At 47.9% G+C, this 18,556-nt stretch overlaps 5 protein-coding genes across 5 annotated transcripts; all 5 read left to right on the top strand.

Annotated features, from left to right (window-relative positions):
* Nucleotides 1-1,479: 1,479 nt before the first annotated feature.
* Nucleotides 1,480-5,954, top strand: N7484_010305 (uncharacterized protein; the record flags this gene model as incomplete). Its single annotated transcript, XM_057120692.1, has 3 exons — nucleotides 1,480-2,626; nucleotides 2,684-3,366; nucleotides 3,429-5,954. The coding sequence occupies 3 exons, from the start codon at nucleotides 1,480-1,482 to the stop codon at nucleotides 5,952-5,954; spliced, it is 4,356 nt and encodes a 1,451-aa protein (XP_056966446.1).
* Nucleotides 5,955-7,336: 1,382 nt separating this feature from the next.
* On the top strand, nucleotides 7,337-8,704 carry N7484_010306 (uncharacterized protein; the record flags this gene model as incomplete). Its single annotated transcript, XM_057120693.1, has 4 exons — nucleotides 7,337-7,772; nucleotides 7,860-7,888; nucleotides 7,959-8,218; nucleotides 8,269-8,704. 4 exons carry the CDS (start codon nucleotides 7,337-7,339, stop codon nucleotides 8,702-8,704), a joined length of 1,161 nt encoding a protein of 386 aa, XP_056966447.1.
* Nucleotides 8,705-10,476: 1,772 nt separating this feature from the next.
* Nucleotides 10,477-12,209, top strand: N7484_010307 (cation diffusion facilitator family transporter; the record flags this gene model as incomplete). Its single annotated transcript, XM_057120694.1, has 4 exons — nucleotides 10,477-10,555; nucleotides 10,614-10,660; nucleotides 10,730-10,816; nucleotides 10,884-12,209. 4 exons carry the CDS (start codon nucleotides 10,477-10,479, stop codon nucleotides 12,207-12,209), a joined length of 1,539 nt encoding a protein of 512 aa, XP_056966448.1.
* Nucleotides 12,210-12,990: 781 nt separating this feature from the next.
* Nucleotides 12,991-15,065, top strand: N7484_010308 (putative manganese ion homeostasis (Fr); the record flags this gene model as incomplete). Its single annotated transcript, XM_057120695.1, has 2 exons — nucleotides 12,991-13,314; nucleotides 13,398-15,065. 2 exons carry the CDS (start codon nucleotides 12,991-12,993, stop codon nucleotides 15,063-15,065), a joined length of 1,992 nt encoding a protein of 663 aa, XP_056966449.1.
* A 1,456-nt stretch (nucleotides 15,066-16,521) lies between these two features.
* Nucleotides 16,522-18,316, top strand: N7484_010309 (sugar porter family MFS transporter; the record flags this gene model as incomplete). The annotated part of the gene is made up of 4 exons (XM_057120696.1): nucleotides 16,522-16,619; nucleotides 16,680-17,008; nucleotides 17,062-17,523; nucleotides 17,589-18,316. 4 exons carry the CDS (start codon nucleotides 16,522-16,524, stop codon nucleotides 18,314-18,316), a joined length of 1,617 nt encoding a protein of 538 aa, XP_056966450.1.
* Between the last annotated feature and the right edge of the window lie 240 nt (nucleotides 18,317-18,556).

Below are 18,556 nucleotides of genomic sequence, written 5' to 3' on the forward strand. Positions count from 1 at the left end.
GTGCACTATATGCTGCAAAATATTTCGTATCTCTTCTCCTGTTATCTAGATTGATTCAACCTGTTATGAGTGTCTGATCAATTCTAATGGCAATTCAATGATCTTTTAACAGTGAATTCGCACTTACGAAAAAAGGGTTTAAAAGGCTTCCCTGTGTCTAGCCCTTCAATCCTCCGCGTTATCCTTCAAGCTCGTCGAACCGATTTTATTAGGTAATTCATACAGCTCACTTATATACCTCGAGGAATACGTGATAATTTTTGCCACCTATTTTCTATTAGCTGTGGTATGAGATTTCAAGGTTTTGACGAGTCGAAATGATTTTCAAATATTTATCTGTTTGTCTGTTTGAAGCGCTCATGCAGAATAGAGCTTCTAGAATTCCAATCACGTTTTTCCCCATCTAAGAATGCGTCTAAGAACATTGGGCTATGGGAATCAGAGCGATTAGGGGCAACGCTTGAGGACATGAAAGACAAATCATATATATGATTGGAGTTGTTTCATTAAAAATACCGCATTTTACCTAAGGCAGCTGATTTATTTCGGTTTTTTCCTAAACGGGTAATATGCTGCGTTGGCGTGTCAACTTGATCAAGACCGGGTATCTCGGGATCGACAATATCCGCTTGTTCGGTAACCCGTGTGCCGGTGTTACGTCCCGAACCATAACCCAGCTGCGATCTTACATGGAATTATTTCTCCCTGCAATTGTTGTTATGGAAGTGAAGTGGTCCTATCACGATAACCTGACTGGTCACATAAAATTCCGTATTTCATTCCAAGGTTAACAAATAGATAATTTTCCATTTTTGAACAGAATTGCAAGAATCAAGGCAAATGATCTTGGATTCCCTATTCTAGTAATATCATGCTGATTGATTGAATGATGACGGCCGGCTAGATCGGGATCGATCAATATAGTAGACTACCAAACTCTCGGCGACGAATGCCATGCTATTAGGTCTGCGTCCCTGAGATTGGATCTGTCTTTCGGCAGTCAACCCGGAAACCTTGGGTTAATACGCTGGCTTTTATTGGGTAATTATATACAATAGACGTAAATCACGCACACAAACGTGAAGCTCCATTACCGGGCGGCTCCACTTTCATAATTTTTCCATACCTAGTGCATAGAAAGTGTACGATCAGCAGCTATTGGGGGATTACCAATGGCTAATGACCGGAAATTTTCATTGACTGGATTTTGCTAACCCGTCGTATCCACCTGTTTACTCAACAAGAGGGAAAAACCTATTGTATAGTTTCGGCATATGTTCCTTTGCTCCACCCACTATGGGTTCTAGAATATTGGTGTTTACGTATTCGCAAATCTCGGGTAGCCGAAGTACTCGTAGTTCTTATAAATACCCGAATCCCTAAGTATTCTAAGTCTATAACCGTAGTTCTGTTTTCAATTGGACTTACAGTACCATTTGGAAATCGCTGCTTCTGTCTTGGGGCAGAGAATCCGATCACATGTCATCCTCCGATAAACACCTCGAAAAGGACGAGAGGGAGAACCGCGACACTCTTGCCGTTCCCCAGATCAATCTCCATGAAGCCAGTAGCTCAGAGACTCTGAATGCTCCTCGTACTCCTCCAGTTTCGTCCCTCGACGAATTTGGAAAAGATCATTGGAAAAGCCACGAGACACTCGCGCTGCCCGTTACACGCACCGGCTCACCCGCCGGAAAAAATACAGAATGGATTATGACACCGCAAGTGATTCGAAACGCAGAGCGTGACGAAGCCGCAGGTTTCAAACGACGCGAGCTTGGAGTGACCTGGCAGAACCTGTCTGTGGAGGTTCTCGCCGCTGAAGCAGCAGTGAAAGAGAACATGATCTCTCAATTCAATGTTCCTCAACTCATTCAGGACGTACGTCGAAAACCACAACTGAAATCAATATTGTCGGAGAGTCATGGCTGTGTCAAGCCTGGGGAGATGCTGCTTGTCTTGGGTCGGCCAGGTTCCGGATGTACCACGCTGCTAAAGATGCTTTCCAATCGTCGTGAAGGATACCATGGCATCAATGGCGACGTACACTTTGGAAACATGACATCTGAAGAAGCGCTTAAGTACCATGGTCAGATTGTGATGAACACAGAAGAAGAGTTGTTTTATCCTCGATTAACTGTCGGCCAGACGATGGATTTCGCAACCAAGCTCAAAGTACCTTCCCACCTTCCTGATGGGGCCAAGAGAGTTGACGACTATACTTCCGAGACTAAGCGATTTCTTCTGGAGTCCATGGGTATTTCGCATACTGCCGATACCAAAGTCGGGAATGAATTTGTTCGTGGAGTGTCTGGTGGGGAAAGAAAGCGAGTGTCTATTATTGAGTGCCTCGCAACCAAAGCCTCTGTCTACTGCTGGGACAACAGCACCCGCGGTTTGGACGCCAGTACAGCATTAGAATGGGCAAAGGCTCTGCGCGCTATGACTGACGTTCAAGGCCTCTCCACTATCGTCACACTCTACCAAGCTGGAAACGCCATCTATAACCTATTTGATAAGGTCCTTGTCCTTGATCAGGGTAAGCAGATCTACTATGGGCCTGCAGTGGAAGCAAAGCCATTTATGGAGAAGCTAGGTCTGATGTATACTGATGGAGCTAACATTGGTAAGACACCCCCTTTTTGATCATCATCTGCTTAAGAAGTACTAATTGGCTTTCAAGGTGACTTTCTGACTGGTGTGACTGTTCCGACCGAGCGAAAGGTCAGACCTGGTTGGGAAAGCAAATTTCCTCGAACCGCCGACGCCATTCTAGCGGAGTATAAAAATTCCGAGATATACAAAAAGGAAATCACGGCATACAACTATTTCAGCAGTGATATCGCTTCTCAGCGCACGGAAGCATTCAAAGAATCTGTGGCCTGGGAAAAGTCCAATCACTTACCCAAGGGTAGTGACCTGACTATCAGTTTCTGGGGCCAAGTCATTTCTTGTACCCGAAGACAGTATCAGATTCTGTGGGGTGAAAAGTCTACTTTCTTGATCAAGCAGATTCTGTCTTGTGTGATGGCTTTGATTGCTGGTTCTTGCTTCTATAACTCCCCGGACACGTCAGCTGGTCTTTTCACTAAGGGCGGCGCCATCTTCTTCTCGTTGTTGTATAACTGCATTGTTGCTATGTCTGAAGTCACTGAATCCTTCAAGGGACGTCCTATTCTCATCAAGCACAAGGGCTTTGCCATGTACCATCCAGCTGCATTCTGTCTGGCTCAAATTACAGCGGATTTCCCAGTGCTGTTGTTCCAATGTTCAATCTTCTCGGTTGTGATCTACTGGATGGTTGGATTGAAACACACCGCGGATGCATTCTTCACCTTCTGGGCTATTCTTTTCACCACAACCTTGGTACGTGAGCATCAGTCTATTACTGGCAGTCTCTTAAATCATCAGAAGCTAATGATTAATAGTGCATTACTGCCTTGTTCAGATGCATTGGAGCCGCATTCAGTACCTTTGAAGCTGCTTCCAAAATCTCAGGAACCGCCGTCAAGGGTATTGTGATGTATGCAGGTTACATGATCCCCAAGCCCGAAATCAAAAATTGGTTTGTTGAATTATACTATACAAACCCATTTGCATATGCCTTTCAGGCTGCGATGACCAATGAATTCCATGGCCAGCAAATCGATTGTGTTGGTGGAAACCTGATCCCACATGGCCCGGGCTATGAAAATGTCGGATCTGCCCACAGAGCCTGTGCAGGTATTAATGGTGCTAAAACAGGTGCTGATTATGTCACCGGTGATCAGTATCTCGGATCCCTTCATTATCATGCCTCCCAAATGTGGCGAAATTACGGTATACTCTGGGCATGGTGGGGATTTTTGGCAGTCCTGACTATCATCTTCACCTGCTGTTGGAAAGGTGGAGCTGGCTCTGGATCGTCCCTTCTCATCCCTCGTGAGAGTTTGAAAAAGCACCAAGCGCACAACGATGAAGAAGCCCAAGTGAACAAAGGTTGTTTAGCCCAGACGACTGCAGATGTGCCCGTCGAGGTCAACGGTGAGAACCTTGTTCGCAACACGTCGATCTTCACCTGGAAGAATCTCACATACACAGTCAAAACCCCCACTGGGGATCGTGTTCTGCTGGATAACATCCATGGATGGGTTAGGCCTGGAATGCTTGGCGCCTTGATGGGTTCATCCGGTGCGGGCAAAACGACGCTACTGGACGTGCTCGCCCAACGCAAAACAGAGGGTACCATCAATGGCTCAATTCTGGTTGATGGTAGACCTCTGCCCGTTTCATTTCAAAGAATGGCTGGTTATTGTGAACAGCTCGATGTTCATGAGCCTTACGCGACCGTGAGAGAGGCTCTACAATTCTCTGCTCTTCTACGCCAGTCCCGCGATACCCCCAAGGAACAGAAGCTCCAGTACGTTGAGACTATCATTGATCTCCTTGAGCTCCATGACCTCGCAGATACGCTGGTAGGATCTGTGGGTAACGGACTTAGTGTTGAGCAAAGAAAGCGAGTGACTATTGGGGTGGAGTTAGTCTCAAAACCTAGCATTCTTATCTTCTTGGATGAACCTACATCTGGATTGGATGGTCAATCAGCCTACAATACAGTTCGGTTTCTTAGAAAGCTTGCCGACGTTGGTCAAGCAGTGCTCGTCACCATTCATCAGCCATCTGCACAGCTTTTCGCTCAGTTCGATACTCTTCTCCTCCTAGCCAAAGGCGGCAAAACGGTTTACTTTGGAGATATTGGAGAAAATGGAGCCACAATCAAGCGTTATTTTGGTAAATACGGGGCCCAATGTCCCACGGAAGCCAATCCAGCCGAGTTCATGATTGACGTGGTTACCGGGGGTATTGAGGCTGCTAAGGATAAGGACTGGCATCAGATCTGGCTCGAATCTCCGGAGCAGCACGCAATGATTACCGAACTTGATCAAATGATTGACGATGCGGCAAGCAGGCCACCAGGAACTGTTTCCGATGGATATGAATTCTCGATGCCCTTATGGGAGCAGACCAAGATCGTTACTCAGCGAATGAATATCGCACTCTTCCGGAATACAAACTACATCAACAACAAGTTCTCTTTGCATATTATTTCCGCTCTCTTGAATGGCTTCTCCTTCTGGCGCCCCGGTGAGAGTGTGACAGCTTTGAACCTGAAAATGTTCACCATTTTCAATTTTGTCTTTGTCGCACCTGGTGTCATTAATCAACTACAACCGTTGTTCATCCAGCGCCGCGATATCTATGATGCCCGCGAAAAGAAATCCAAGATGTACTCCTGGGTTGCATTCGTCACAGGACTGATCGTGTCCGAGTTCCCATATCTCTGCATTTGCGCAGTCCTCTATTTCGCCTGCTGGTATTATCCTGTTTGGACACTCCCTCACAACTCGAACCGATCCGGTGCCACTTTCTTCATTATGTTGATTTACGAGTTCATCTATACTGGGATCGGCCAGTTCATTGCTGCCTATGCCCCAAATCCGACTTTCGCTGCGCTCGTGAATCCTCTGGTCATCAGCATCCTGGTCCTCTTTTGTGGCGTTTTCGTTCCATACACGGAGCTCAACGTCTTCTGGAAATACTGGATGTATTACCTCAACCCATTCAATTACGTGGTCTCTGGGATGTTGACATTCAGTCTCTGGGATGCCAAGATCACCTGTCAGGAGTCTGAACTGGCGGTGTTCGATCCGACGAATGGTACCTGTGCTCAGTACTTATCTGATTATATTGCTGGTGAGGGCTGGAGGGTGAACCTTCTTAACCCAAATGCTACCACCGGCTGCAAAGTGTGTGAGTACACTGATGGCAGTGATTTTTTGTCGACCCTTAACATCAATGATTATTATTTTGGATGGAGAGATGCTGCGATCTCAGTCATTTATGCCATCAGTGGATATGCGTTGGTTTTCGGTTTGATGAAGTTGCGGACGAAGGCTTCAAAACAGGCGAAATAGAGACGAGGTCTTGTCGTTTCTCTTTTTCCTACGGGATTCTGCCCATCGCGGTTGAATCGGACCTCGCCCCTTCCAAGATTCCACGTTTTGAAAGATGTGACCTCCGGTGATCTCTTATCTGCGTCTTCCTTTCTTACGGTCGCATCTTCATTCCACGCAATCCGACTATCTCTTCTCCTTTTTCTATTTTTCGTGGTTTTCTTTTTTGGCATTGTTACCATTATGTGGAGCAAAAAGACATCATCAGGCAGCTTTTAAATTCTTGTGTGGGTTTATTGCCGGGAATCAAATGAGGTTTACCTTGCATTGAAGAGCTTAGCTCTTTGTCCGTTTTCCGTTAATGCATATAAATGAATATTGCAATAAAATGTGGATCATCATCTTGGCACAGTCCATTGTAGAGAGGCAAGTGAATCATGTAAACACTGCCAATGTTGTTGATGGCTTTCTATGGCTTCTACCTAGTGTTCCAGGCCTTAGACTTTTCGGGTCACTCTCTTGTGGACCAATCAAGGAGAAGGCCAGCGTCCGAGGATCCATGCTCCTTATGTGTCACTCTGGATTCTCCTGTAGATTCACTCGTCTTTGTCACTTAACTCGAAATCATATTCTTACATCTTTTGGTCCGTGTTACCTTTCCAGTAATTCAATGGACCTATTCCATGCCGTAATCCAAGGTTCTGATTGACATGTTGGTGCGCTGACCAATCACGATTCCCCCAGTCTCAATGGCTGTTATGCCAAATACTGCTACATGTATAGACAGCAGCCTTTGAGTAATTGCGCATTGTGGTAGGGCCAGCCTAAAAGACGCGTAATCTACACGCACATGTCAAGTGGCATAGCCTGTGGATGCTCAGTTCGTGCTAATTGCTCGGGCGATCGCATCGTACTTTCAGTGGAACACAAACCTACCGGGTAGCATCATTCACTTTGTGTTTCATGAGAATGTCGAACGTAGGGATTCGTGATACCAATCAACTACATCATTAGGTAGATAAAGTGCCACCCGTCATCCCTAGCTCACAAATATATTCCAGATAGGTGGATCTTCGTAATAGACCAGTCATTTTCGTTCCATATAACTAGCGAGGGACTGATATAAACGCTTTCTGTCCTACGCAAGCCCTAAGAATTAGTGCCACTTGAAAAGGACTAAAACCGTCCACCACAAACTTTGGCCATCCCACTCACCGTCGCCCTCGGATTGAACCAAGCCCAAAATTGATCGTAATTGACATTGCGTCCTGGCCTTTCGGTCTCCAAGCTTTCAATTCCACTCTTGCCGCCTAACATAGCCCAGATAATTTATCCTGAATTTTTCATCTCCGGTTCTGGAGGCACCTACCCAGAATCGCAAAGCTTGTAACTACGCTTTAACAATGAGGCCCATCTTTTACGCTTTCGATCCATCGGGAACTACTTCATTTGTGCCCCCAAAGTATAAGTACTTTTCTTTCCTTTCAGACTCTCTTACTCAGAGTATTCCCGGTCTGGAGAACACCGAGTCTATTGATCCGCGCGCGAAAGGAGTTCCTTGGCCAACGTCCTTCCCTGCCTGTTTACAATGTAAATACTGGCATGCTGCAGATGATGCCGCAACAGAGCTCATCCATCAGATAGAGGCCGCACAACCAGAGCGCCAGGGGCTGTTACCTTCGGGTATGCAAACTCAAATAGGATCTACCACGAGTGTGACAAAGCGCGAGGAACTGATATTGACATCCGCCACTGCATCGATAAACATGTTCCCAGCGGCGAGCAAAGATCGAGTCAAGATAATTGCTAAGGCGAACGTGCTTATATTCATACACGACGGTATGTCTTCTGCTATGAAGATTGTAACTGAAATCGAACTTTGGGGATTTCAAAGTTGGGCTAAATCGAATACCCCATTTTGAATAGATGTTATTGAGTCTGGATATGCAGACACGGTACAAGATCATTTTCAATCAAGTATTTTTGACTACACAATTTTATTAGCCTAACGAATACGGATATTAGGGAGTTACCATCATCGAAAATGTGACATTTGACCAACTGGATGGGGATCAGCAAGCTGATAAGATCCGGTTATGCAAAAATGATATATGGAGACAATACGTCAAAGAGGTTCTTGAAGAGGATCCGATTATTGGACCAGAGCTTCTAGGAGGTATCATAAAATGGGCAGAATATACGCGCGTTCACACCACCAACCCACGCATGAGATATAACACGTTTGGTGAATATGTTGAATTTCGTATCAGAGACTTCGCTGTAGAGTAAGCATCTAGCTCACAACGAAGCATGCTGATACTGACCATACTACCAGGTTTATTGACGCTGCTTTAAAACTTTCCTGTCGTACCCCTTTGACAGTCGCAGAGATGGAACCTCTTGAGTCTCTCCATACTCTTTACATCACACACTTCTCACTTACCAATGATCTTTACTCATATGGCAAAGAGTATTTGGAGATGCAAAAATCGGGAAGTGCTCTTATAAATGGCGTGAAAGTCCTGCAGGATCTTCTCTGCGTTCCCGCTGATACAGCGAAGGTGCTGCTTCGAAGTTTCTTATTGGTCCTTGAATCTCAAATTCATGATGCGTACGAAGCATTGATTGAGAATGGGGACGTAAACACGCTTCAACTTCGCTTTGCTCGTGGAATGATCGAGAGCCTTGCTGGAAATACCTTTTATTCCGCGACATGTTTTCGATATGCAAGAGTGGTTCCAGGCTCTGCATTAAATGTCCCCATGGATTGAACACTCTATTTTATCTGGGGGGTTTTTTTTTCTGTTCTTTTTTCAATCAGTCCTATGAATACAATGGAACGATTCATTTCAATAATGCATATGTCGACCCTTTATATGGGAAAGACTTCTAGAATTTCTATGGTGAGAAGCTTTGGTTGCTTCCAGGCAATCAAATGACTGTCTCATTCAATCTAGTGAATGACTGCTTAGTAGTCGGATTGTGGTCGATTCGAATTTTTCAATTTGGCCTCCCTTGGATTCCTGAAATCCTTAGCAATAGTAACACTGATATCACCCACAAAATACTTAATTATATCTGGCTGTTCAGACTGAATGAAGCACCATGCTCTTTTTGTTGGAAATTTCACACGGAAATGGGCCGTCTTCAATGCTCCGTTAGCAGCGTGACACTTGCCGTCAGTGAATGCCTTTCCCAGACGCCGGTAGAAGTGCTCCACTTAGAAAAGTTTAGCATAGGAACCTGTGTCTCAAAATACAGATCTGGCAAATGGGTATTCAAATTTGAAGAGTCGGGCGTTTCAGTTATATAAACCAAGCATCAGGCAGTGGACACATAATCATCGAATGAGTCATGACTACGTCTGTCTCGTTAGTCCTGAATCAGGGTTTATACCCAGGATTAGCCCCCAAGGCAATTCGTGCCGTGCAAGCCCCCCCCCCACTCCGTACATAGATGGGAAATTAACTTGAGCATGAGCGATCCACGCGGAATATTCCGCGAGATATCCGGGCCCACGACCAAGGTCCAGAATGCAAGGGCTAGGATCATTGCCGAGCTTCGGTCGGCATTCTTGCATATTCCCCTACCGACCAGCTCTTCTTTGTTGCTCGGCAGTTTCTGGTCACTCTCCGCTACGTTGGTGCGACAGAGACTCCATTATTGGTAATACAGTGTTCGGATTGGTTCATGCTAAAAAAAGTCCAAAAGTTGGGTCCTTGCCAGAGTGGGTTTGGGTCATGTCCAAGGGCCGTGAGTGGCTCTCTAGTAACTCTAGATCCCTCGGTTATGTTCTGGATGTGCTAGAGTCAAGCAATATTCTTGGCAAAGCCCCTGTGGAGATGTATCTATTAGTAAGAATTGATGTGTGCAAGCTTCTAAGCTTATTAAGGATCAAACCTTCCTGTAGATGCACTTGTGGCATGTTGACGTCCGGTCTAGTCAGTAAATAATATTCAATATGTTATAACCCCTGAAGACCAAGGGGGATTTCAATGTTCTAGGCCAAACTCGAGAGAGACCTGGCGCTAATATGGGTCCTGCTGTCTTGATGATGATTGGATAAGAGAATCACCTAAGGCTGAACCGGTTACTTACAAGAGTGGAGAGGTAAATAGGACGTAGTACGTATATGGACATGCAAGTTTGCATATTTGCCATGCTCGTTTCCTTTTTCTTTCTCACCATAGAGAATATTTATAGTAGAAACAGTCCTTTGCATTAGAAAGAGATGAACTTAAACAAAGATCATCGAACAAAGAAATCATTGACACTCCAAGATCTACCATGTGCATTCGGAGTAACGCAACTCCGGGCCCGATCGGAGCTGCTCCCGCCCGTTAACTCTTGACTCCACCGCGAGAACTGTGGCAATCGTCTCTCCACTCCAATTTACGTCGCAAATTTTCTTATCACCCCTCCTTTCCCTTCCTTACACTTTTGCAAACACTATTATTCTACGCGTGACCTAGAAATCAACTGCCCATCCCTTGTTCTATTGCTGCGAAGCTCTGCGTGACGAAGCGCAAGCGCTCCAGCTGCCATGGGACTCTCCAAAACCAACAGGATCATTATCCTGCTTGTCATTGACACTGCATTCTTTTTCTTAGAGTTGATCACTGGTATGAGCTGAACTTTTTACTGCCATTTACGCATTGCGCTGACTTGTGTTTCCTTAAGGTTATACCGTCCACTCGCTCGCTCTTGTCGCTGATTCCTTTCATATGGTTCGTCCTCCCCCGGTCGCAAAGTACCTATACGCGCGGTAATGAATGGTCATCTAACCCATATCCTAGCTAAACGATGTCTTGTCTTTATGTGTTGGACTATGGGCCGTCAAGGTTGCCAACCGCGAGACCAACTCGAAAATGTACACATATGGCGTAAGTCGGACGGAAGCGGCAACCCCCACCTTGAACAAGATCTAACTATGAACTCTGGGGAATATAGTGGCAACGGGCTGAAACCCTAGGTGCATTGGTCAATGGTGTTTTCTTGGTCGCTTTATGCATGTCGATCTTCCTGGAAGCTATTCAGCGATTGGTGGAGCCCCAGGAAGTGCAGAACCCCAAGCTAGTCTGCATCGTAGGTTGCTTTGGCCTTCTCTCAAACATTCTGGGCCTGGCCCTCTTTCACGACCACGGGCATGCTCATGGCGGGCACGGACATGGTGATCACGGTCACGCCCATGACGAAGACATCGAGTCAGGTCACGCCGATCACGACCACGGCCACAGTCATCCCGAGGCTCCATCGCAACATGGCCTTCCACACCCAGCCACCGACCCCGCATCTCCTTCTTGGAAGCGCCGTGGAGCTGACTCCCAAAGCCGCACCTCTCGACGATACAGCACCTCCGGCCTGGCGAGTGTCGAGGACATCTACGTTCATCCCGCGACTATGCGACAAGATATTATTGCTGCTAGTCGGGGCTCCTTTGACGACGAATCGTCCGACTCAGACAACCGTGATGACGAAACTCCTACTGAGCGCTCTGGCCTCCTCCGTCATCGAGATCGCGCCTCAAACTACACCGATCAAGATGGGGGTCCGTTAAAGACCCCTGGTCACGTTGAGGACGACCTCCACAAGCATCACAATCACGCCCAACCCAAGCCCAAGGGCCAGAAGGGCGGTCACAGTCATGATCTGAACATGCGCGGAGTCTTCCTCCACGTGATGGGTGACGCTCTTGGCAATATTGGAGTGATCGCCTCTGCGTTGGTGATCTGGTTGACCGATTACGATTGGCGCTTCTACGTCGACCCGGGTATTTCTCTGCTCATCACCGTCATCATTCTTGCCTCTGCGATTCCTCTGTGCAAGGCCGCGTCGCGAATTCTACTGCAGGCTGCGCCGGCGGGCTTGAGCATTGATCATATCAAGGAAGATATTGAAGGACTTCCGGGTGTAATTGGCTCACACCATCTTCACGTGTGGCAGCTGAGCGATACTAAGGTTGTGGCCTCGATTCACATACAAGTAGATACGGAAATCAAGGGTGAAGGATCGGAGAGATATATGCGTCTTGCTCGCCAAGTCCGACGGTGCCTCCATGCCTACGGCATTCATTCCTCAACCATTCAGCCAGAGTTTGCCCCCGAAAGCGATACCGAAGATGGGCCGCACCTGACCCAGGCATCGTCGTCTCGAATGGGCGCTGACGACGTGAACCCCAGCCCAGCTACCAGCCTGCGGGATGGCGACTCCCAAGCCTGTCTCCTTGAGTGCGATGACAATTGCGCCCAAGGGGGTCAATGCTGCCCCAAAAAGTGAAATTCAAGCTTCTTACACCCCCCTCTCCTAACCTACTTTTCGCCATGGAGCATCTCATCATTATCCTACTTTCCTGTCCTCACTGTCCATCTAGAAATACCTTGCCCATTCCCTCTCGTTCATTCCAGCTATTCTTGACTATGGTTCATGCCTTGGATCTTCATGCTGCTTTGTACCCCTGAAACCCAAGTTTCCTCTCTGCCTTGAATGCTGGCATGGCATTAGATTTGATTGCTTTCTCTTTATCGGCGCCTCCGTCATCCTGGTATCCAATCAGTCATTGTATCTTTATTTATCCTTAATGGACTATTCCACATCCGGGATATTGGGGCTCGAGCTATCCTACCCGCCAATCAAACATGCAGAGTTCTGCTCAGATCATGACCCCTGGTGGCTTAATTAGCCTGTTACTATATCTGTTTTCTCATTGCCTTGTATCTTCTCTTCTCGGTCCCAACATTTGAGGTTTTGTAGATACACTGTACACCCTCCGGTTGCAACGCAGGGTCACGTGGCATCGACGCCGCGCCACATTGTTTCTCGGGCCCCTTGTTTTCGATTAGGAAGTCCAATGCTTTGAAACATCGTTTGAAAAAACAACATTATAGCGCTTTTAGTCTTTCTCTCTCACCTTCCTTTTTTTCGGGCTGCTTCTTCCTATTTCTTGTCGTTCATTCATGTGCATTGGCTTTTAGAGCATGCAGCGTCACTCCTTTCGTTGATTCCCCACCCAAATGAACCCGTGTCGCCTAGGGTTGAGCCACTTCTCTCTTCACCCGAAATGAGTTACGCCTATCCACGCAACATAGGTGGTGCTACCCTTCCTTCTTTTACAACTTCAAAACTACCGAGTAGTGTTGATCGCTCGTGGGATGGCCTCTTCGGGGCCGCAAAACAATGGATTGCAGAGGGCGTCTATAGCCTTCGAACGGCGAGGCCTCGGAACAGACTTGATGTCCAGAGATCCACAACTCTCATCTTCAAGCGTATATTTACAATTGCTAATTCGGTGATCCTGCTATGGGTGTTGACCTTGTGGTGGGGAGAGCGAACGGTCTTCCGAAAAAGTATAGAGGCTTGCGCTTGGGAGAAATGGGAAAGCTGGGTAGGTTGCTCATGTCATTGGCTTTCTTCAGGAACTGCAGTTTTCCTTCTCGAGATAGATTTTAACAACTAGTGCTATGTCAGCCTCAAGATGCAACACCGCATCACGTCGCCTTCATCGCCGACCCGCAACTCGTCGATCCCCACACCTATCCCGGCCGCCCATGGCCACTCTCAACCCTGACAGTTCGGTATACCGACCAGTACCTCCGACGGACATTTTCATCCATCCAGTACGATTTGATTCCCGAATCGGTGTTGTTCCTGGGTGACCTCTTTGATGGCGGGAGAGAATGGGCAACGAGCACGACCTCCAGTCCGGAAGAGCGTTACAAGGGTTACAAGGATTCATTTTGGAAGAAAGAGTATGGTCGCTTCATGAAGATCTTCTTGGATCCTTGGCTCAAACAAAATGAGTCTCCTTTGGACGGTCGAGGTCGGAGACTGATCGCAAGCTTGCCAGGCAACCATGATCTAGGGTTTGCTTATGGGATCCAAGAGCCTGTTCGGGATCGTTTCGAGGCCTATTTTGGTCAGGGTAACCGAGTTGATGTCATTGGAAACCATACCTTCATTTCGGTAGACACGGTCTCGTTGAGTGCAATGGACCAACCAAACCCCCAGACTGGGAGCTCCAGCTCCAGCTCCAATGACGACAGTCTCCCTCCACCTATCTGGAAGGAGGCAGCCGATTTTCTTGATAAGATGGCCGCATACCGGGCGAAGGCTGAGATGGATGAACTCCGGACGCTGCAAAAACAGCCCAGTGGCATTCAATTCGATTACCGCGTCGTGGATGTAGAGGAGCCCTCCATACATGCCGATCCCCCAAACACTCCTCTGCAGCTCCCTGCCATTCTCCTCACCCATGTCCCCCTCTACCGCAAGCCAGCCACTCCCTGTGGTCCCCTGCGAGAGCGCTACCCGCCATCATCGGCCACCGAGGAATTGGAGGAAGATGAGCCAAATTCGCTGAGAATTGCGGGTGGCTATCAGTATCAGAATGTTCTGACTCCGACCATAACGACCGAAGTGGTTTCCAAAGCAGGTCCCAACGTTGTGCAAGTCTACTCCGGGGATGACCATGATTACTGTGAGCTGATCCACCGAGAGTTCAACGGCTCGCCCAACGAGATTACTGTGAAGAGTATCTCATGGGCGATGGGCGTTCGAAAGCCTGGTTTTGTGATGACTAGTTTATGGAATCCTCTTGACCCTCAGACGGGCGAGTCCACCCTGAAGGGGTCTTCGCCGACCATCCAAAACCACCTCTGCCTTCTGCCCGACCAACTGGGCATATTCATTTACTATGCCTTCACCTTGTTGGTCAGCGTTGCGGTTCTGCTTATGGCCTCAGTCTACCATGCATTCCTTGCCCCGGAAGCCCCGTTATCCAATGACTCGCTCCTTCCCCTCATCGAAAGACGCCGAGATTCCTCCAAGCGCCAGTACCCTACATCCGGTATGTCTAGTTCCACCTTGTCTGGTCCAGGCGGCCTGGCCGGTCGTGGCGGGGGTACTGTCTTACCCCGTCGTTACTCCGGCGCCCAACCTCCCCAGATTGCTTATTGGGCCCTAGATCAAGATGGTGTTAACACGACCACGTCCAAAGATAAAAGTCTTTACCGTCCAGCGCGGGCTCAAGGATTCCGCCAAAAATGTGGCCACATGGCCAGGGAATTCGTCCAGTCCATGCGCGCTGTTGCGAGGGTTGTTTTGCCTGTGTATTTCTTTTTGATCTGGCGCTGGTAGCTGGTCCATGTTTCTGCGCAAATAGTATATAGAGTTAATAAACGGCACCCTCGGTTCAGCGAGCCGACATGCAATACCCCAACGTCTTTTTGGACCCGATCCCGATCCTGCTCACCGAGACTGGATCCCTGGAAACTTGGTCTGGGGCCCTGCGCGCCCAGACTCGCGCTGCGCCGAGAATACGTCTGGACCTACCCACCAAGTTTTCTCGCCTGACGTACTCCATAGATCCCGTCAACCTCTAGGGATTCGCCGAGGACGGCCTAATTTCGGAGGACTATCGGTGCGCCGTCCAATCTGCATCCCGGGAAAGGTGCCCTGTTCATTGTTTAGGCTTTTCGCCAAGCCTTGACACGGGCCGGTGTTGCAACACGTCGCCCGGGGTATATTTATTGCAAAGAGGACTATTTGAAATCCAATACTGGATTTACGACGGGAATGTATATTTCTGAGGACAAGATATACTCTCAAATCTCTTTTTATGGTCTATCGCAAGCGCCGATGCGAGTCCTATTTATTTATTTTTTTATTGAACAATTTACCATCCCAAAACCCCTACACGGCAATGCGGGGGTCTTTGTGGATACTTGACTTTAGGGGTTCCTGTATACTGGGGAGAAAGTTTCAGAGTCTTCGAGTACCTCAATCTCGCCACATGCATTTCTCAATAGGGACCCGGTGAAGGCCCAAACTAGCCTGTACCGGTGGTCCTGATGTCGCTCATCATCTTGACTTGGACAGACTCTGGGGATCACGTCGTCATTCCGGGGATGTGGAGGTCGATGTAAATCCGGAGATTGGACAGTCCAGAACTTTTCTTGGCTGACTTCGTGTTGCTGAAGGATCAAATAATTCCCTCAATTACAGTCCAAAATAGCACTGAGGACAAGAGTGGCGTAACAAGGGATGGTTTCGCCCAAATGCGGCTCTCGGCGTCGTCGATCACGATCGCAATTGAATGCGGGCACATCTCACCCCGGGATCCCGTTTTCAGTGATGAAAAAATACAGAACATGATCGTTATCTTCGTTTTGTTGTCCAGGTGATCATGAGCCAACAGGAATAGCTCCCCAAATTCGAATGCAGCCAGTAACTTGGCACGTTAAATCAGGTCAATCTTGGGAATATCTCTTCGAGAACATTTCCGTTCAAGGCCGTTCATATCTCATACCCACCAATCATACTTTCCGAGATCCACTTTTCAACGTGGCCGCATTGGCTTGAGTGAAAACATGGAGTTGGAGACTCAAGCCGGGGTACTGTTGAGTTCTGCTTTCAGCTTTGGGATGTTTCGGCCTTGGTCGTGCCCCCCATGTGGAGTACAAAAGATGCAACTTTCCACTGTTTATTTTTTCTTTTGAAAGTTTCGGCTTTGTTTTTGTGTTGAGTCTCTTTATCATACCTTAAACTAGGGGATCTTCATCTGTCCACTGGCCTTCTATCATTTCTGTCCACGATGGGGTTTGCCTTGAAGAAACCTGACAATGCGGTTGGCTCTGCTACTCCAGCCATTGTGATCGGCCTGTTTGTTGCTTTTGGTGGTGTTCTATTTGGGTGAATATTGATGTTTCATTTCTGCTCTCAGGGCTGTACTAATGAAGCGATTACTCGTAGATATGACACTGGTACCATTAGTGGCATTCTCGCTATGAAGTATTGGCGAAAGACGTTCTCTACCGGTTATACCAACCCCGACGACCATTACCCCGATGTCACATCCTCTCAGTCCTCCATGATCGTCTCCCTCCTCTCTGCCGGTACTTTCTTTGGTGCCCTAGGTGCCGCTCCCATCGCAGACTACTTCGGTCGTCGGATTGCCATGATTCTTGAAACCTTCGTTTTTTGTGTTGGTGTCATTCTTCAAACTGCATCAACGTCCATTCCCCTATTTGTGGCCGGGCGGTTCTTTGCCGGCCTGGGTGTCGGTCTTTTGTCTGCAACCGGTAAGGCTCTACAACCAGGACATTGCTGGACCGTGACTGACCATGATTCCTAGTCCCTCTATACCAATCGGAGACAGCTCCTAAATGGATCCGAGGAACCATTGTCGGTGCCTATCAGCTAGCCATCACCATTGGCCTGCTGTTGGCGGCCATCGTCAACAATTCGACCAAGGATCGCAATGACACTGGCTCCTACCGTATACCCGTGGCTGTTCAGTTTGCCTGGGCTATCATCTTGGTCGTTGGAATGCTTATTCTTCCTGAGACACCTCGGTTTCTCATTAAGAAAGACAAGCATGAGGCCGCAGCAAAAGCTCTTGCCCGTCTACGTCGCTTGGATATCAATGATTCCGCCATTGTTGAAGAGCTGGCTGAAATCCAGGCCAACCACCAATTTGAGCTGAGTCTGGGCAAGGCTACCTACCTGGAGATCTTGCGCGGTTCCATTGGCAAGCGTCTGGCAACAGGCTGTGCTGTCCAAGCCCTACAGCAGCTAGCGGGTGTTAATTTCATTTGTACGTTGACCCTAACCCTGTTGTTTCCACTACCTCAAAGCATATGTTAACAAAGCCGTCCGCAGTTTACTATGGCACCACCTTTTTCCAAAACTCGGGTATCAAGAATTCATTTGTGATTACCCTCATTACTAGCATTATCAATGTCGTCTCGACATTCCCAGGCCTATACATGGTGGAGAAATGGGGTCGCCGGCCCCTATTGATGTTTGGCGCAGTGGGGATGTGCGTCTCACAACTCATTGTGGCCATCGTCGGTACTGCGGCATCGTCCGATGTGGCGAATAAGGTATTGATTGCCTTTGTGTGCATATACATCTTTTTCTTTGCCTGCTCCTGGGGCCCTGTTGCTTGGGTCGTCACCGGGGAGCTGTTCCCTCTCAAGGCCCGCGCCAAGTGTCTCTCCATCACGACCGCCACCAACTGGTTGCTCAACTGGGCCATTGCCTATGCCACACCCTACATGGTGAACAGCGGCCCCGGAAATGCCAACCTCAAGTCCAAGGTCTTTTTCATCTGGGGTGGATTCTGCTTCATCTGCGCCATCTTTGTCTACACTTGCATCTATGAGACTAAGGGTCTGTCGCTAGAGCAGGTGGATGAGCTTTACGCCAAGGTGCCAGTTGCATGGAAATCAATTGATTTTGTTCCATCTGTCCACTATACCGATGTTCGCGATGTCTCTGCCTCCCATCCTGGTGACCTTGCTCAGCTTGAGACCCAGGCCAATGAGAAACGCAGTGGCGAGCAGGCGACTCATTTGGAAAGTGTCAGTGCGAAGGCCGACGTTTGAATCGATGATGCGTCGTGCTATTTGACTTTCTTGACTCGATATGTTCTCAATGTTGGAATAGCTAGGCGTGTTGCGATTTACTTTGTTTTGCTTTTTGTCAGGACTGGATTGGAACCTCGTCTGGCACATAAATAAGGTTAACCATCCTCCCGAAGACCAGGATATATTGCGATACCAATTCATACCCGCACAGTGAAGTAGTTTTCATTCCAAGCTTCCAAGGCGTTTAGCTCTGAATTA

Source organism: Penicillium longicatenatum (genome assembly GCF_028827895.1).
Source record: "Penicillium longicatenatum strain IBT 33135 chromosome Unknown contig_7_segment0_segment0, whole genome shotgun sequence".
Classification (NCBI taxonomy): domain Eukaryota; kingdom Fungi; phylum Ascomycota; class Eurotiomycetes; order Eurotiales; family Aspergillaceae; genus Penicillium; species Penicillium longicatenatum.